This window comes from Somniosus microcephalus, chromosome 14 (genome assembly GCF_052327205.1).
Source record: "Somniosus microcephalus isolate GS21.2 chromosome 14, FLI_Smic_1.0, whole genome shotgun sequence".
NCBI classification, from domain to species: domain Eukaryota; kingdom Metazoa; phylum Chordata; class Chondrichthyes; order Squaliformes; family Somniosidae; genus Somniosus; species Somniosus microcephalus.
The window spans coordinates 77,681,280-77,695,609 of NC_141000.1; the positions used below are offsets into that span (position 1 = coordinate 77,681,280).

The 14,330-nt window shown below is 48.1% G+C and overlaps 1 protein-coding gene across 1 annotated transcript in view; it reads left to right on the plus strand.

Moving 5' to 3' along the window:
- The first annotated feature begins 5,692 nt into the window (after window positions 1-5,692).
- Window positions 5,693-14,330, plus strand: part of LOC147107590 (solute carrier family 22 member 15-like) — a 44,389-nt gene continuing 35,751 nt past the window's right edge. The window contains 5 exon segments of the mRNA XM_086006744.1: window positions 5,693-5,825; window positions 8,128-8,340; window positions 8,629-8,761; window positions 10,591-10,755; window positions 11,966-12,095. Of these exon segments, the coding sequence (XP_085862870.1) occupies window positions 5,742-5,825; window positions 8,128-8,340; window positions 8,629-8,761; window positions 10,591-10,755; window positions 11,966-12,095 (725 nt within the window). The 5' untranslated portion in view covers window positions 5,693-5,741.

A 14,330-nucleotide genomic window follows, 5' to 3' on the forward strand; every position in this document is an offset into this window, starting at 1 on the left:
TCCCCTCCTCCCAAGAATGCCTTCCCGCTGAGGAGCAGCCGGCCAACGTGCCCTAGCGGGTCGACGTGGCTGCTGCTGCGTCCCGATGCGCTGCGCTGCCTCCGCCTGACTCGCCGAATGCCTCGCTCCGGTTGCGGGAGCGAGCGGCGAGAGTGGGCCGCCCGAAGCAGGGAGAGCGCGCTAATGTTACATCTCTAACTTTTTCCAGTTCTGACAAAGGGTCACAACTCTGTTTTTCTCTCTCCACGGATGCTGCCTGACCTGCTGAATATTTCCAGCATTTTCTGTTGTTATTTCAGATTTCTAGCAGTGGCAGTATTTTGCTACTGTATTTGTATTTATGGACTTGCTTGGCCCTTGCCTCAAGCCTGCCTGATGACAAAATGAAGAATTGTTGCAACAAGTTTTATGTGAGCAAAGCAGATTTTTTATTTGATATGTACTGTGTGCCAAAATGAAAGAAATCAATGCCAAACTAAATGTTATACAAAAGTGCTTCAATTTTGTCGGTGACTTTCTTCCCGGTCCAAATCCTGATTGACAAGCTCCTCACCTGACAAGACCCTGAAGCGGTCAGCTCTCTGCCGAATTCTTCCAGTTCCCAAACCCAACTGGCCCATAAATAATAAATTGTTGAGATACCGCGGCAAACATGGGAGTTGAGACCAGAGTTAGTGAAACACAACTGCTTTAATCAACCTCATGGCAAAGAGGAACTGGAAAAGCCCGTGCAACCACTTAAATACTCCCCAGACAGGAAGTGCTCCCGGCAGCCTGTCCCTGCGGGAAACAAGTTGCTGGAGGAAAGGGCCCCCGGTTGGGGGCGTCTGCTTAAACTGTCCGTGCCGCCGTGAGCGGATTATGTCCAGTGGTGGCGTGTCGCCACAGAGCTCCCCCCAGGATCCGCTTAGGAGGAGTGGATGAGTCGTGACGGTGGTCTAATGGTTCTGCCGGAGCGGCTCTGAGTAGTCGCCGGTCTAGTTGGTGGGGCCGGGCAGTTCGCCGCCGGCTGTGCTGGCTTGCTGGCGGGACGGCCTCTAGTTGGAGGTCGGGCCACGGGGACCTGTTCCCCTAGTTCTGTGTGTGCTGGTTTGAGCCGGTCGATGGAGACTGTGTCGACCCTGTCGCCGAGTCACAGCTTGAAGACCTTGTCCCCGGTTTGTAGTACCTCGTACGGTCCGTCGTACGGGGGTCGCAGGGGTCCGCGGTGCGCGTCGTGTCGCACGAAGACGAAGCGTGCCTGCTGTAAGTTTGGCAGGACGTGAGGTGCGAGTTCGCCGTGTCGGTTGACCAGAAGTGGGGCGAACTGTTGAGCGGAAGAGAAAGAGTTGAGCCGCTGCTGTTCGGCCGACCAAGGCGTGGTAGCCTCCGGAAGGAATTCGCCTGGGACGCGCAGCGGTTGTCCATAGACTAACTCCGCTGCCGAGGACTGGAGGTCTTCCTTGACCGCGGTGCGTAGGCCTAGTAGCACCCACGGTAGGCGGTCAGTCCAGGTACTGTCCTGCAGGCCGGCGCGGAGTGAGGCCTTGAGTGACCTGTGGAAGCGTTCACACAGCCCATTGGCCTGCGGGTGGTACGCCGCGGTTCGGTGGAGCGTCACCCCGAGGTTGCGTGCTGTGGCCGTCCAGAGTTCGGAGGTGAACTGGGCGCCTCTGTCGGAGGTTATGTCAGCTGGTACGCTGAACCTTGCGACCCAGGTGTTAATGAACGCCCTGGCGATGTCGGCTGTGGTGGTGGAGGGCAGCGGCACTACCTCAGGCCAGCATGTGTAGCGGTCGACCATCGTGAGGAGATAGGTTTGGCCTTGCGATGGCGGCAGAGGACCGACGATGTCGACGTGTACGTGGTCGAAGCGACGGCTGGGTACCGCGAAGTCTCCCAGGGGTGCTTTTGTGTGTAGCTGTACCTTAGCCCGTTGGCAGGCGAGGCAGGAGGTGGCCCAAGTCAGAACATCTTTGCTGAGGCCGCGCCAGACGAAACGCTGGGAGAGGAGTTTGACGGATGCGCGGGCACCCGGATTGGAGAGCGCGTGTAGCGCGTCGAAGATGCGGCGGCGCCAGGTTGCAGGGACGACCGGCCTGGGTTGGCCGAGTGAGACGTCGCAAGTGACTGCCGTGGCTTCGGGCCCGTGCGCGACCTTGGCTAGGCGTAGCCCTGGTAGGCTGGTAGCCGCCGAGAGGAGGTCTGGGTCCGTGAGCTGGGCTGCTGCTAGTTGTGCGTAGTCGACCGCGAGGTGATTCGCGCAGATGGCGGGACGGGAAAGGCAGTCGGCGACAACGTTGTCTCTACCGGAGACGTGCTGGATGTCCGTAGTAAACTCGGACACGGCCGCGAGCTGGCATTGCTGCCTAGTGGACCAGGGTTCGGTGTGCTTGGCCATCGCGTATGTGAGCGGCTTGTGGTCCACGTACGCGTTGAAGGGGCGGCCCTCCAGGAAGAACCTGAAATGGCGGACCGACAGGTGGAGCGCGAGAAGCTCGCGGTCGAAAGTAGAGTATTTGACCTCCAGGGGATGCAGTTGGCGGCTGTAGAAGGCAAGTGGCTGCCACGCGCCATTGACCCACTGCTCGAACACGGCTCCGACCGCGTGGTCGGAGGCGTCGGTGGTGAGCGCGACCCGGGCATCGGCCCTCGGGTGCGCGAGCAGGGTGGCGTTGGCGAGCGCGTTTTTGGTGGCGTCGAAGGCAGCTTACGTGTCAGTGGTCCAGGCTACGGCCATCTTGCCGGATTTACCTCGGAGGGAGTCGTATAGGGGCTTCATGAGGGCTGCTGCTCTGGGGATGAACCTGTTGTAGAAGTTCACCATCCCGAGGAACTCCTGGAGGCCCTTGATGGTTTTGGGGCGGGGGAATTGCTGGACGGCCTGCACCTTGTTGGGCAGGGGGACTGCCCCAGCAGGGGTGATGTGGTGACCGAGAAAATCGATCTCGGTTAGGCCGAATTGGCACTTCGCCAGGCTAAGGATGAGCCCATGTTGGGCTAGGCGCCCGAACAGGATGCGAATGTGTTCGAGGTGTTCCTGTTGGGAGGAGCTGGCCACGAGAATGTCGTCTAGATAGATGAATAGGAAGTTCAGGTCCCGGAGGACTGAGTCCATAAGGCGCTGGAAAGCCTGGGCTGCATTCTTGAGGCCGAAGGGCATCCTCAGGAACTCGAACAGGCCGAATGGGGTGATGACGGCCGTTTTGGGGATGTCCGCGGGGTGTACGGGGACTTGGTGGTAACCACGCACCAGGTCGACCTTGGAAAAGACGGTTCGTCCGGCCGAGAAGTCCTGGATGTGCGGCACCGGGTATCGGTCGGGGGTGGTGGCATCGTTGAGGCAGCGGTAGTCCCCGCAAGGGCGCCAGCCTCCGCCGGGCTTGGGGGCGATGTGGAGGGGCGAGGCCCAAGGGCTGCTGGAGCGGCGGATGATGCCGAGTTGTTCCATGGTGGTGAACTCGGCCCGCGCGATTTCCAGCTTGGCCGGGTTGAGTCTGCGGGCGTGGGCAGAAACCGGGGGGCCGGTGGTGGGGATATAGTGCTCCACACCGTGTTTGGCGGCTTTGGCCGAAAAGGTCGGGTTAGTGAGGGCGGGAAACTCGGCTAGAAGTGCCGAGTAGTCGTCCGTGGCTCTGGCGAGGCAGTAGGTCGTCAGGCTGGCCGAACGGGCCGGGGTAAATGCGCCAGGGATGGGGGCCATAGTGTTGATGTCGACGAGGCGGTGCCTCGGAATGTCGACAAGGAGGCCGTGGGCACGTAGGAAGTCGGCGCCGATGAGTGGGCAGAGGACCCTGGCTGTGAGGAACTCCCAGCGGTAGCGGCGGCCTGCGAGGTCGAGCGTGACCATGCGGGTGCCATATGTGCGGATGTCAGAGCCATTGGCTGCGGCCAGCGTGATACCCCGTGCGCTGTGTTGGATTTCGAGGGCGGAGGCGGGTGTGATGCTGTGCTGGGCCCGTGTCGCACAGAAATCGGCGGTTGGTGCTGTCGTCGGTGACGTACAGTAGAGGCCCCTTTTGCCCCGCGGCCATCGTGGGGGCCAGTGCGGGGGTGGGTTTGAAAGTGCACGGTGGCGTGCAGCGTTGGGCCCTAGTGCCAAAACGGGTGTGGTAGTAGCAGTGACCCGGAGTGGTAGGGCGGTCGGGCCTAGTGGGCCGGGAAGACCGCATGGTCGTTGCCGTGAGGTCGGGCGCGACGTCGCGGGCGGTCTGCGCAGAGAGCAGCCGGTCGGCCTTTTCGGCTATCTCATTCAGGTCCGTAGAGCCAGATTCCACAATGAGCGGGCGGATGCTGGCGGGGAGCTGCCGAATGAAAAGCGTGCAAAAGAGGGCGCCGGTGTTTTTGTCGTCCGAGAGGGACAGCATGTGGGAAAGCAGATCCGACGGTGAAGCGTCACCAAGGCCGGGGAGGTCGAGGAGTTGGCAGTTGCGCTGGTAAGAGGACGTTTGAAATTTTTTAAGGAGCACAGCCTTCAGATGTTCGTATTTGCCTTCCGCTGGTGGCTCCTGCAGCGCTGCCCAAACCTTGGGGACTGTGGCGTAGGTGAGAGAGGCGACGAGGTAGTCGTACTTCGTGGCATCGACTGTAATGTGTTTCAGCCGGAATCTGGACTCGGCTTGAACAAACCAGGCTTCGGCCAGGTTCTCCCAAAAGTCCGGTAGTTTAACCGTGACTGCGTTTGTATCCGCTATGCTAGCTTAGGATTCGTCCTGAGCGTCGGGGTCACCAGTGTTGAGATACCGCGGCAAACGTGGGAGTCGAGACCAGAGTTAGTGAGACACAACTGCTTTAATCAACCTCATGGCAAAGAGGAACTGGAAAAGCCCGCGCAACCACTTAAATACTCCCCAGACAGGAAGTGCTCCCGGCAGCCTGTCCCTGCGGGAAACAAGTTGCTGGAGGAAAGGGCCCCCGGCTGGGGGCATCTGCTTAAACTGTCCATGCCGCCGTGAGCGGATTATGTCCAGTGGTGGCGTGTCGCCACAAAATAGTAATAAAGAGCATTGGTCCTAACACCGAGTCCTCAGATACACTACTTGCATCCCTCCCGTCGGAACAACATCCATAATCAATGGTCTCTCTTGCTTTCTATCATGTAGCCTACTTCCTAAACCACAATATTCCATATTCCCCTTAATACTGTGGGATTTAATTCCTGTGCAGCACTTTATCGAACGCGAAATCACTCTGACAGATATTCACACTTCCCTCTGAAATATTCGAAATCTCAGATTTGCTTTTCAGTGATAATCCACCAAGTTAGTATTTTGATGGTGCAGCCCTTTTGAATTTCTAGATTAAATCAAGACATTTCAACGTGGGGAAAAAAATAATGACCGGAACACGCTGGAGAAGGGGGGCGGGTGTTGCAGGCGAGCAGTGATTTCCATGAAACAAAGCCTGCAGACTTGGGGGGTGAGGGGACTTGCCCGCCTTCAAGACAAAGCGCTGACCGTCCACATGCGTCACAGGACAAGCTGGCCGAGTAGAGCGCATGCGTAACAAAGGCGGCGTTCTGAGGCCGTTAAAAGGCGGCGGGAGGGAGCGGCGCCCTCACGCAGGCGCACTGTCGGCTTCGCGGAAGAGTTTGAGGGGAGGGAGAGAGAGTAGCGGCCACATGAAAAGCGCCACGTTCTGAGCCGGTTCCCATGGTGACGAGGGCAGTGTGTCCTCCCTCCCCCCTTGCTGGTGGCACGGTTCCTGTGTTACACAAACTCCGCCGAGCCGGCCAGATCAGTGCAGTGCCGCCGGTCAGCACTATGGGGCTGGACGAAGCTTTCAAATCGGTGGGAGAGATCGGTAGATACCAAGTCTACCTCATCATCTTATTAAACTTATTACAGGTGAGTTGAGTTTTCTTTTTTACCCGCGACAGATGAGTGGGCACGTACTTTTTTTTTGTTGCTGCCAGATTGGCAGTGACATGTTTTAGGAGAGGAAATGAGGTAGCGAGTGCGCATTTTGAATCCGTTTTTTAAAATAAATTAATCCAATGCAGAAGAGTTTGTGAGAACAGGCTTTTAATCATTAGGTGAGGCAGGGAAGAGGAGTGTTGGTACAAGTTTAACTTACTTTTATTAGCTACTTTTATTTACTAAGTCCAATATTGCATCAGAGGTGGTTTTAGGCTTGTTGCTGTTGACAGTTAATAACAAAGTGGGGAAAATTGGAGCTTGCCTTTGAAAATCCGAATTCTGGCGTCTGGTTTACATTTTTAGGCTTGTTGAGGCATCTCACTCTAGTACAGGCCAATCCTATTAACACATCTGAAGAATTCAAACCGCCTGGGGGAAACAAAGGTTGCTTCTATATTGGGAACAACTCTTCAGCTGAATAAACCACAAAGTTCTGCATACTTCATTGCTACAACCATATTATTTCAGTTTAGTAAAGATGCACTCTTGAGCTGCACAAGTGTGCTTAACCTGGTGGCTTTGTTACCTGAGTGCACACAGACTGCAGCGTTTTTGATGAGTTCCAGTTTATGGCGGGTGAAAGATGGAGGCTGGCAAGGAGAGCATTGGAATAGTCGAGTCTAGCGGTAACAAAAGCATAGATGAGGGTTTCAGCAGCAGATGGGCTGAGGCAGGGGTGGAGACAGGTGATGTTACAGGTCTTTGTGATGGAGTATATGGGGTAGGAAGCTCGGCTCGGGGTTAAATAGGACGCTGAGGTAGTGAACCATCTGGTTCAGCCCGAGACAGTGGCCAAGGAGGGGGGATGTAATCGGTGGCTTGGGAAAAGTTTGTGGTGAGGGCAGAAGACGATGGCTTCTGTCATTCCAGTGTTTTAATTGGAGGAAATAGCCACTCATCCAGTACTGGATGTCGACACAGGCAGTGGCATGGTCGAGAAAGTTGGTGGGGTAGAGATGCATATCGTCGGGACCCTGATGTCATGTCTTCAGATATGTTGCCGAGGGGCAGCATATAGATGAGAAATAGAGGGGACCAAGGATAGATCCTTTGAGGTAATGGTGTGGAGGAGAGGAGAAAACGTTGTTGGAGATTATTAATCTGGCAACGACTGGATAGGCAAAGGCAACCCCACTCAACTTGACAATGGAGGAGAGGTGTTGGAGAAAGAGGATGTGGTCATCCGTGTCAAAGGCTGCAGAGAGGTAGAGAAGGATGAGGAGCGATAGTGCACCATGGTCACAGTTACAGAGTAGTGGCAGAAGAAGTTCAAGCTTGAATTTGTGGGAAAATTTCTAAAAACTTCCATGGGTAAACTTTGAATTATTTAAAACTTCATGTCCTTTTAAGTTAAGGATCCTGCCTCCACATTACAATGATCATTATTAGTTGCAAAAGGACTGTCTGTACTTAATAATCCAACAGGGACCAGTACTTGCAAAAGCACACATGCCTTCATGTTCATAATCAGTAATTTTTGACTGAAAATAATTGATTGCATTGATTAATTTACAGTTAAAGCCTATATTGGAGGATATATTGGCCTTGGAGGGAGTACAGTGTAGGTTTACCAGAATGATACCTGGACTCCAAGGGTTAAATTAAGAGTAGAGATTACACAAATTAGGGTTGTATTCCCTAGAATTTAGAAGGTTAAGAGGTGATTTGTTCAAAGTTTGAGATATTAAGGAGAACAGATAGGGTAGATGGAGAGAAACCATTTCTGCTGGTTGGGGAGTCTAGGACTAGGGGGCATAGTTTAAAAATTAGAGCCAGACCATTCAGGAGTGAAATTAGGGAACACCTCTATACACACACAGGGTGGTAGAAGTTTGGAATTCTCTTCTGCAAACGGCAGTTAATGTTAGATCAGTTGTTAATTTTAAATCTGAGATTGATAGATTTTTTGTTAACCAAAGGTATTAAAGGATATGGGCCAAAGTTGGTATTTTGGAGTTGGGTTGCAGATCAGCCATGATCTCATTGACTGGCAGAACAGGCTCGAGGGGCTAAATGGACTACTCCTGTTCCTATCCAAACTGTCTTTTCTGAATTTAGACATTATAAATTTGTCAAGTAAGTGTCAATCTTCAGAAAATTGGGGTAACTTCTTGCTCAACTGATCTCTTTCCTAAGTGATGGCCTCACATCAGTTGTGTGTATTTGTTGATGCAGAGTACGGACACTGGCCACACTCACTCACTGTCCAATGACTCCTTTCCTTCTCTAGTTTTTTGTTGCCGCTCAAGCCGTCTTCATGACTATAATTGGAGCAGTGTCACCTTATCACTGGGACTTTGGAAAGCTTTCACCTGATCAGAGCCAGGATAACGCCACAGCCAATGAGAGTGCGGAGTTTAGACATTGGCTTCATGTGACGAATAAGAGTGAGATTCAAAGGCATGTACACTTTGACCCAGGTTTCTCATCTGTTGTTTCTGAGGTAGGTGAGAATTCCAAGGACCAGACACCTTATTTAGATTTACTGACTTAACATAAATTTACAGTGAAATCTTCAGGGTGTGTGAAAACATGCTTTGGCTGTTTTTAATTATATTGAAGTGAGGCATCACACAGCCTGTGGAACCGAATTCGAGTTGTGTATTCTAGGCAAAAATAGTGACCACTACCAGGAATTTGAACTCTTCTGGCCAAAGTATTTACTCATTTGGAATGAATTAAACTACAGTTTGAACGCCTCCTCATTGACATATTTACTATAATTTGACAGTGGTTCCTCATTGGAGATGCTTCGTACAAAGTCAGTATGGCCAGCTCAGTATATTTCTTTGGTGTCTTGGTTGGTGTAATCACTTTTGGACAACTTTCTGATCGAATTGGAAGAAAGAAAGCTTACTTGACAGGTATGGTGAATAAACATTATAGGAGGTACTGTTCTTCTATCAAGTTATCAAATTGAGTAAACTAAATGTTACACAGTCAAACTGAATTGAGAACTGTCTGACTGATTGAGAGTACCCTCATGAATCTGTCAATTACTCATCCATTTTGGTGTGCTGGCAGCAATTTTTTGATGCATGTAATTAAATTCATTTATTACTACAAAAAATAAAAGAACAAAAAATACAAGGTACTGGCTTAGTGACTGTAGTATAACTGCTACAATAACAATAATGAACGTCACTGCACTTTATAGGTCAATTTAGTATATGGTCCCAATTAAAGGACTTTGTCCTTCTGAACAGGCTGCTGATCCTCCATGCACTAGTAAAGTGTAGGCAATAGGATCACTTGCTAATTTGAAAATAACCAATTGAGGGAAATGGTCCTTAGTTACAACTGCACATTCACTTTTTTTTTAATATAGTTGATGCCACACCAGGTTCTTGTGATTTGAGTATGCAGTGTTCCATTTTTCATTGAGCTCAGTGCAACCTGCAGCAAGATGTGTCTGGCAGTGTAATTCTGGTTTCTAGTATAATGGCAGCCTAAAATTAAGAAATTTGAAAGTACACAAATTACCAGCTTGGGGAATGCATAGTGGGGATACTGAAATAAAGAATAGAAATGGATGATGCAGAAGTAGAAATTCTATAAAGATCATTTGACATAGAGATCATACATGAAGATTGGGTAATAGTTTATATAACTTTTTTAAAGAATAAATGCAATAAAACCAAGCTAATGTGGGGTTTAATTAGAACAATCTCTGCAGTAAAAGGGTTATGTATCATTGTGTACAACATAGACACTAGTAGTATAGATAGTTGATTTTACTTTAATGTGCTAAAGTTATTTATGTACATTTTACCTTTCGAAAGACACTGAGCATAGATAGATAGTAGTGATAATTGTACAGAAACTGCAGGAATTTGTGCAGCTAACCACCAGATCACTAACAAGTGGCACAATATATTGATCAAGTGCGTACATTCCTCGTGTCCTTAAGGCAGCCCATTGATGCTGTTGCAAAGCAGGAGTACTAGGGAGGAATATCTGCATTCCTCCTTCTTGGGCAGTCCCTTGGACTTGCTTCCATGCTAAAAATGAGTTCTCAGGTGACTGAGTCCAATGCGGGACATCCAGTCTCTGTCAAAGGGGGGGCAGACGGTGGGTGGGGTGCTTGGGTTGACGTGCGCTCCTTCCGCTGTTTGCACTTGGCTTCCGCTTGCTCCCGGTGAAGAGACTCGGTGTTCGGTGCCTTCCTGGATGCTTATCCTTCACTTTGTGCGGTCTTGGGCCAGGGATTCCCAGGTGTCGGTGGGGATGTTGCACTTTTTTCAAGGAGGCTTTGAGGGTGTCTTTTGAAGCGTTTCCTCTGCCCACCTGGGGCTCTCTTGCCGTGTCAGAGCTCCGAGTAGAGCGCTTGCTTTGAGAGTCTCTACCTAAGCACCCTTCCCCACTGTCAATGCATCAGAATAACTTCCAAAAAAATGCATGTGGGTACTTCGTGACATTTGTGGGTGGAGCTTACTATGTGGAGGCTTTTCCACTCCAACTTTGTTGGCAATTCTATTTAGTAACACCATGAATGAAGTGCAAGTGTGATCCATTTGACAATTACAGAAGTCAACAGAAACATTTCCAAAGAACTTTCAGCATTTTTTTTTTTGAAAAAGTAAAAAGACCAAAATTGGTTGCCTTTCTCTTCAGCTAGTTAAATCTGTAAATTGTTATAGCTCTAAATGAAAACAAGTTGTACCCTAACTGAGGTGATTTATTATTGTCCTAGGTCTTATTATTGATATAATTTTCGGCATTGTCAGTGGAGTCACTCCTACATACAATTTCTTTGTGATATCACGTTTCTGTGTTGGCGTGATGAATGGAGGAATGTCATTGGTGTCCTTTGTTCTACTCCAAGAGTATGTGGCTGTTTCTTATTGGGCACTAACTGGTAAGATATCAATATTGTCCTTTTTTAAAACTTTTCATGGACGAGAGAGGTGTGTGTCTGCATGTATGTCCTTTCTGGCTGCACATTTCATTGGTAGAAAAGCAGGAGTGGGGTAGTGAGTCCTTTATGGTTCCCAATGTCTATGCTGTTGATTTAAACTGGCTGTTACTAGGTGTAGATTAATAGAACGTAGGCCTGCCTTTCGCTTGGGTTTTTTCCTCTCCTGGAAGCCCTCTTAATATCCTAGGATTACATGGGAATGCCCAGCACGGGAGCAGACCATTTGGCCTGACTGGGCCATGCTGGTGTTTATGCTCCACTCGAGTCTCTGTCAACCCCTCTCTAATCCTATCAACATAACTTCTATTCCTTTATCACCTCATGTGTTTATCCAGCTTCTGCTTAAATACATCCATGCTATTTGCCTCAACTGCTCCTTGTGGTAGTGAGTACCACATTCTAGCCACTCTCTGGGTAAAGAAGGTTTTCCTGAATTCCCTGTTGAATTTATTAGTGAGTACCTTGTATTATGGCCCCTAATTTTGGTCACCCCTGAGGTGGAAACATCTTCTCTGTCTACCCTATTAAATCCTTTCATAATCATCAGTCTTCTATCAGATCACTCTTCAGCCTTCTCTTTTCTAGAGAAAAGAGCCCATGTCCCATTTGATCATATGGGGGGGAAGCAATGCAGTGAAGCCCAGTACTAATGTTCATCCACAATCAGTTTCTAGCAGGGGTGGGGTAAAGGTGAACTTTGGCTGATTTTTAGTATTTTTCTTGTTTCCTTTGCTAACCCACCCACTCAATGCTGGTCAAGTTGTCTCTGCCATGTTTAATACATAAGTAACATGCCTAGCTTCTAAAGCCCAACTCGGCTCTGTTTTAAAAAACATATATTGTGAACGATGATGAAGGACTACTCGAGTTTAACTTTACTGCCTTTGTTCAAGAGGCCCAGTGTACAGATTTTGGGGGGGGGGGGAGGGAAATAGAATGTTGGGCCTGAAGAAGTTGCTCTTAATTGAGGCTGACATTGAGATAATTGGGTACTATAACTTCTATTTTAGATATCTAAAAATAATCTGCATGCTGCTATTCAAGAAATGTTCACTTTAGTTAAGTGTAGTTATAAGACAAAGCAGTGATTAAATCTTAAATCTTATCAAATTAATGTAGAATTTAAAAAAAAAAACTTTTTTCTTCCTAGGGTCACTACAGAGCTTTTCATTTGCTGTTGGAATTTCTATGTATGCACTGATTGGATACTTTATTCGATCATGGCGGACTTTGGCTATTGTGATCAATATTGAGGGCGTGCTCATCCTGCTTCCGTCTTTGTAAGTTTGCGGTTCTGCATGTACTAGAGGAAAAATATGAATTAGAAAGCAGCAATTTCCTGGTTCAAGAGGAAGATTTTGTTTCTGGATTTTGACCTGTGACGTCTTGCCTGTTGAGCAAGAAGAGCGTTGGAAAGAATGAAATTGTTTTGTTTATTCTTTACGCTAAGAGGGAAATTATTTTGTTTTTAAATCTTAGTAAATTGCAACATTTCTTAAGTCGCTTTTAAAAATGTCATGCTATTTCTAAGCACTGGGGTAAGTGTGCATGATCAACTAACCCTTTTTCTTTTGTGCTTCATGCACCTGACTACATTTGAGAAATTTCTAAACCTAAAATAATTGCATTTCTTTGAAAGACTGACTTGTAAATGGTCTAAAACAAAATAATTTCACTTGCTAAAGTTCAATGTGTACATTTTGGTTCCAACTGAAGGCTTAATCATTTCTATTCTTTATTTGTATTAGTCATAATATCTGACATTGGTTTCAAGTTATTTTGGAGCAGTTTCTTTCTTTTAGTTTCAAAGTGGTGAGTGGGAGGAGAAGAACAATGTAGCTCCTCTCCCATGAAACTTAATGGAATGTAGTCCTGCCTAAGCACTTGCAGTTGACTCCATTACCTATGTAGTGCTTATGCAATATCTGCACACTGCTTATTAAAATCCAGTTTGAAAGTTTGGCTCTAGTTTCAACATATGGTTGTAGTACCACAAATTTGGAGGAGCAGACAACTTGCCTCTGTCACCCAAGCATTAATTGCATGTTGTTTGCTTTAATGCATGTTGTCTACTTCTTAGCTTTAGATGACTATTATGAAGGCTATCCTATTGCATGGCATGGACATTATACATTGGGTAAGAAATTGTAAAACTTGTTCACTACCTGGTCATTTAACTTATTCATTTTTTTTTTCTTCTCCCTTCATAGCCTTTCACCACTGTTGGTTGAAGAGGTATTTCTATAATTTTTCAGAATGTATTATATCGTGACACTTTTTCAGGCAGGAGAAGACCATTGGTCCATCGAGCCCACATGTCCACAGAATTCCCTTGGTGCATTTCTAATGCACCAGAACCCCATTTGTTGACGAGAACCTGTCTAGTTCCTTCTTAAAACCTATTACGATTTCTTGTTCACCCCCCCCCCCCCCCCCCCCCCCCACTAGTAATCTGTGGGGGTGGGGTGGGGTCTCATATCTCTTGGGGGTGGGTTAGGCAGGGATGCTGGATCTGGGAAGTAAGTGTAAAGGCACTTACCTCCTGGGTCCAACAGTCCTTGCCTTACTTTAGCAGGTGGGTTTCACAAGGCCTGCAAAACCCCACCAGCCACGGCTAAATTTCAAATTGTAGTTAAATCTAAGGCACGCCAGCCTCGTTGTAATATATTTCAATAGGAGACCTGCCTCCAGGGAGTGGTTGACTGCCCGCCCTGCCTCTGTTAAAACCGGGTGGGTGGGTTGGAGGCAGGTTCTGGTCGGGATTCAGATTTTTAACATTAACTTCCCACCTGACCCCCCAACCCACCCATTTATTTTGGTTAAAATTCCCCCAATATGTCTGAACCTGTCATAATTTTAAACACTTCTGGCGTCCCTCAGTCTACTTCAAGAGAGAAAAGATCCAGGTAGTCAATCTTTGATCATTTTCTTCTGGGATCAACCATGTAGCTGCTCTCTTTACCCCCTCCAATAACTGAATATCCTTTTTGAAACCGGCAAACCAAAACTGCCATAATACTTCAATGTGGCCTCGCCAGGGCCAAATATTTTTTTTTAAATTACCTCTCTGGATCTTTGTTATGCCTCCCAACATTCTGTTGCTTTTTTCGCAGGTTGGAAACATTGTGCTGATGGTTTTAGTGACCTGTCCACTAAAACCCCAAGATTCCTCTTCTCCAATTCCTCAAGTATAATTTCATTCAGCACATAATCCACAGCAACTTTCCATTTGCCAAATCTCATAACCTTACACTTCCCTGTACTAAATTGCATCTGCCATTTCTCCACCCACTGATCAACCTTGTCGATGTTTTTGAATTTGTGCACATTGATTTTCATCATTTGGTATTACTCCCAATTTGGTGTCATCTGCAAATTTGGACACTTCAGACACAATTGCTTCCTCTAAATCATTTACAAAAGTTCTAAATAGCTTAGGCCCTTGAACCTAGTGGCACTCCAGAGGTAACTGGTTGCTAACCAGATACCTGTCCATGCACTACTACTCATTGTTG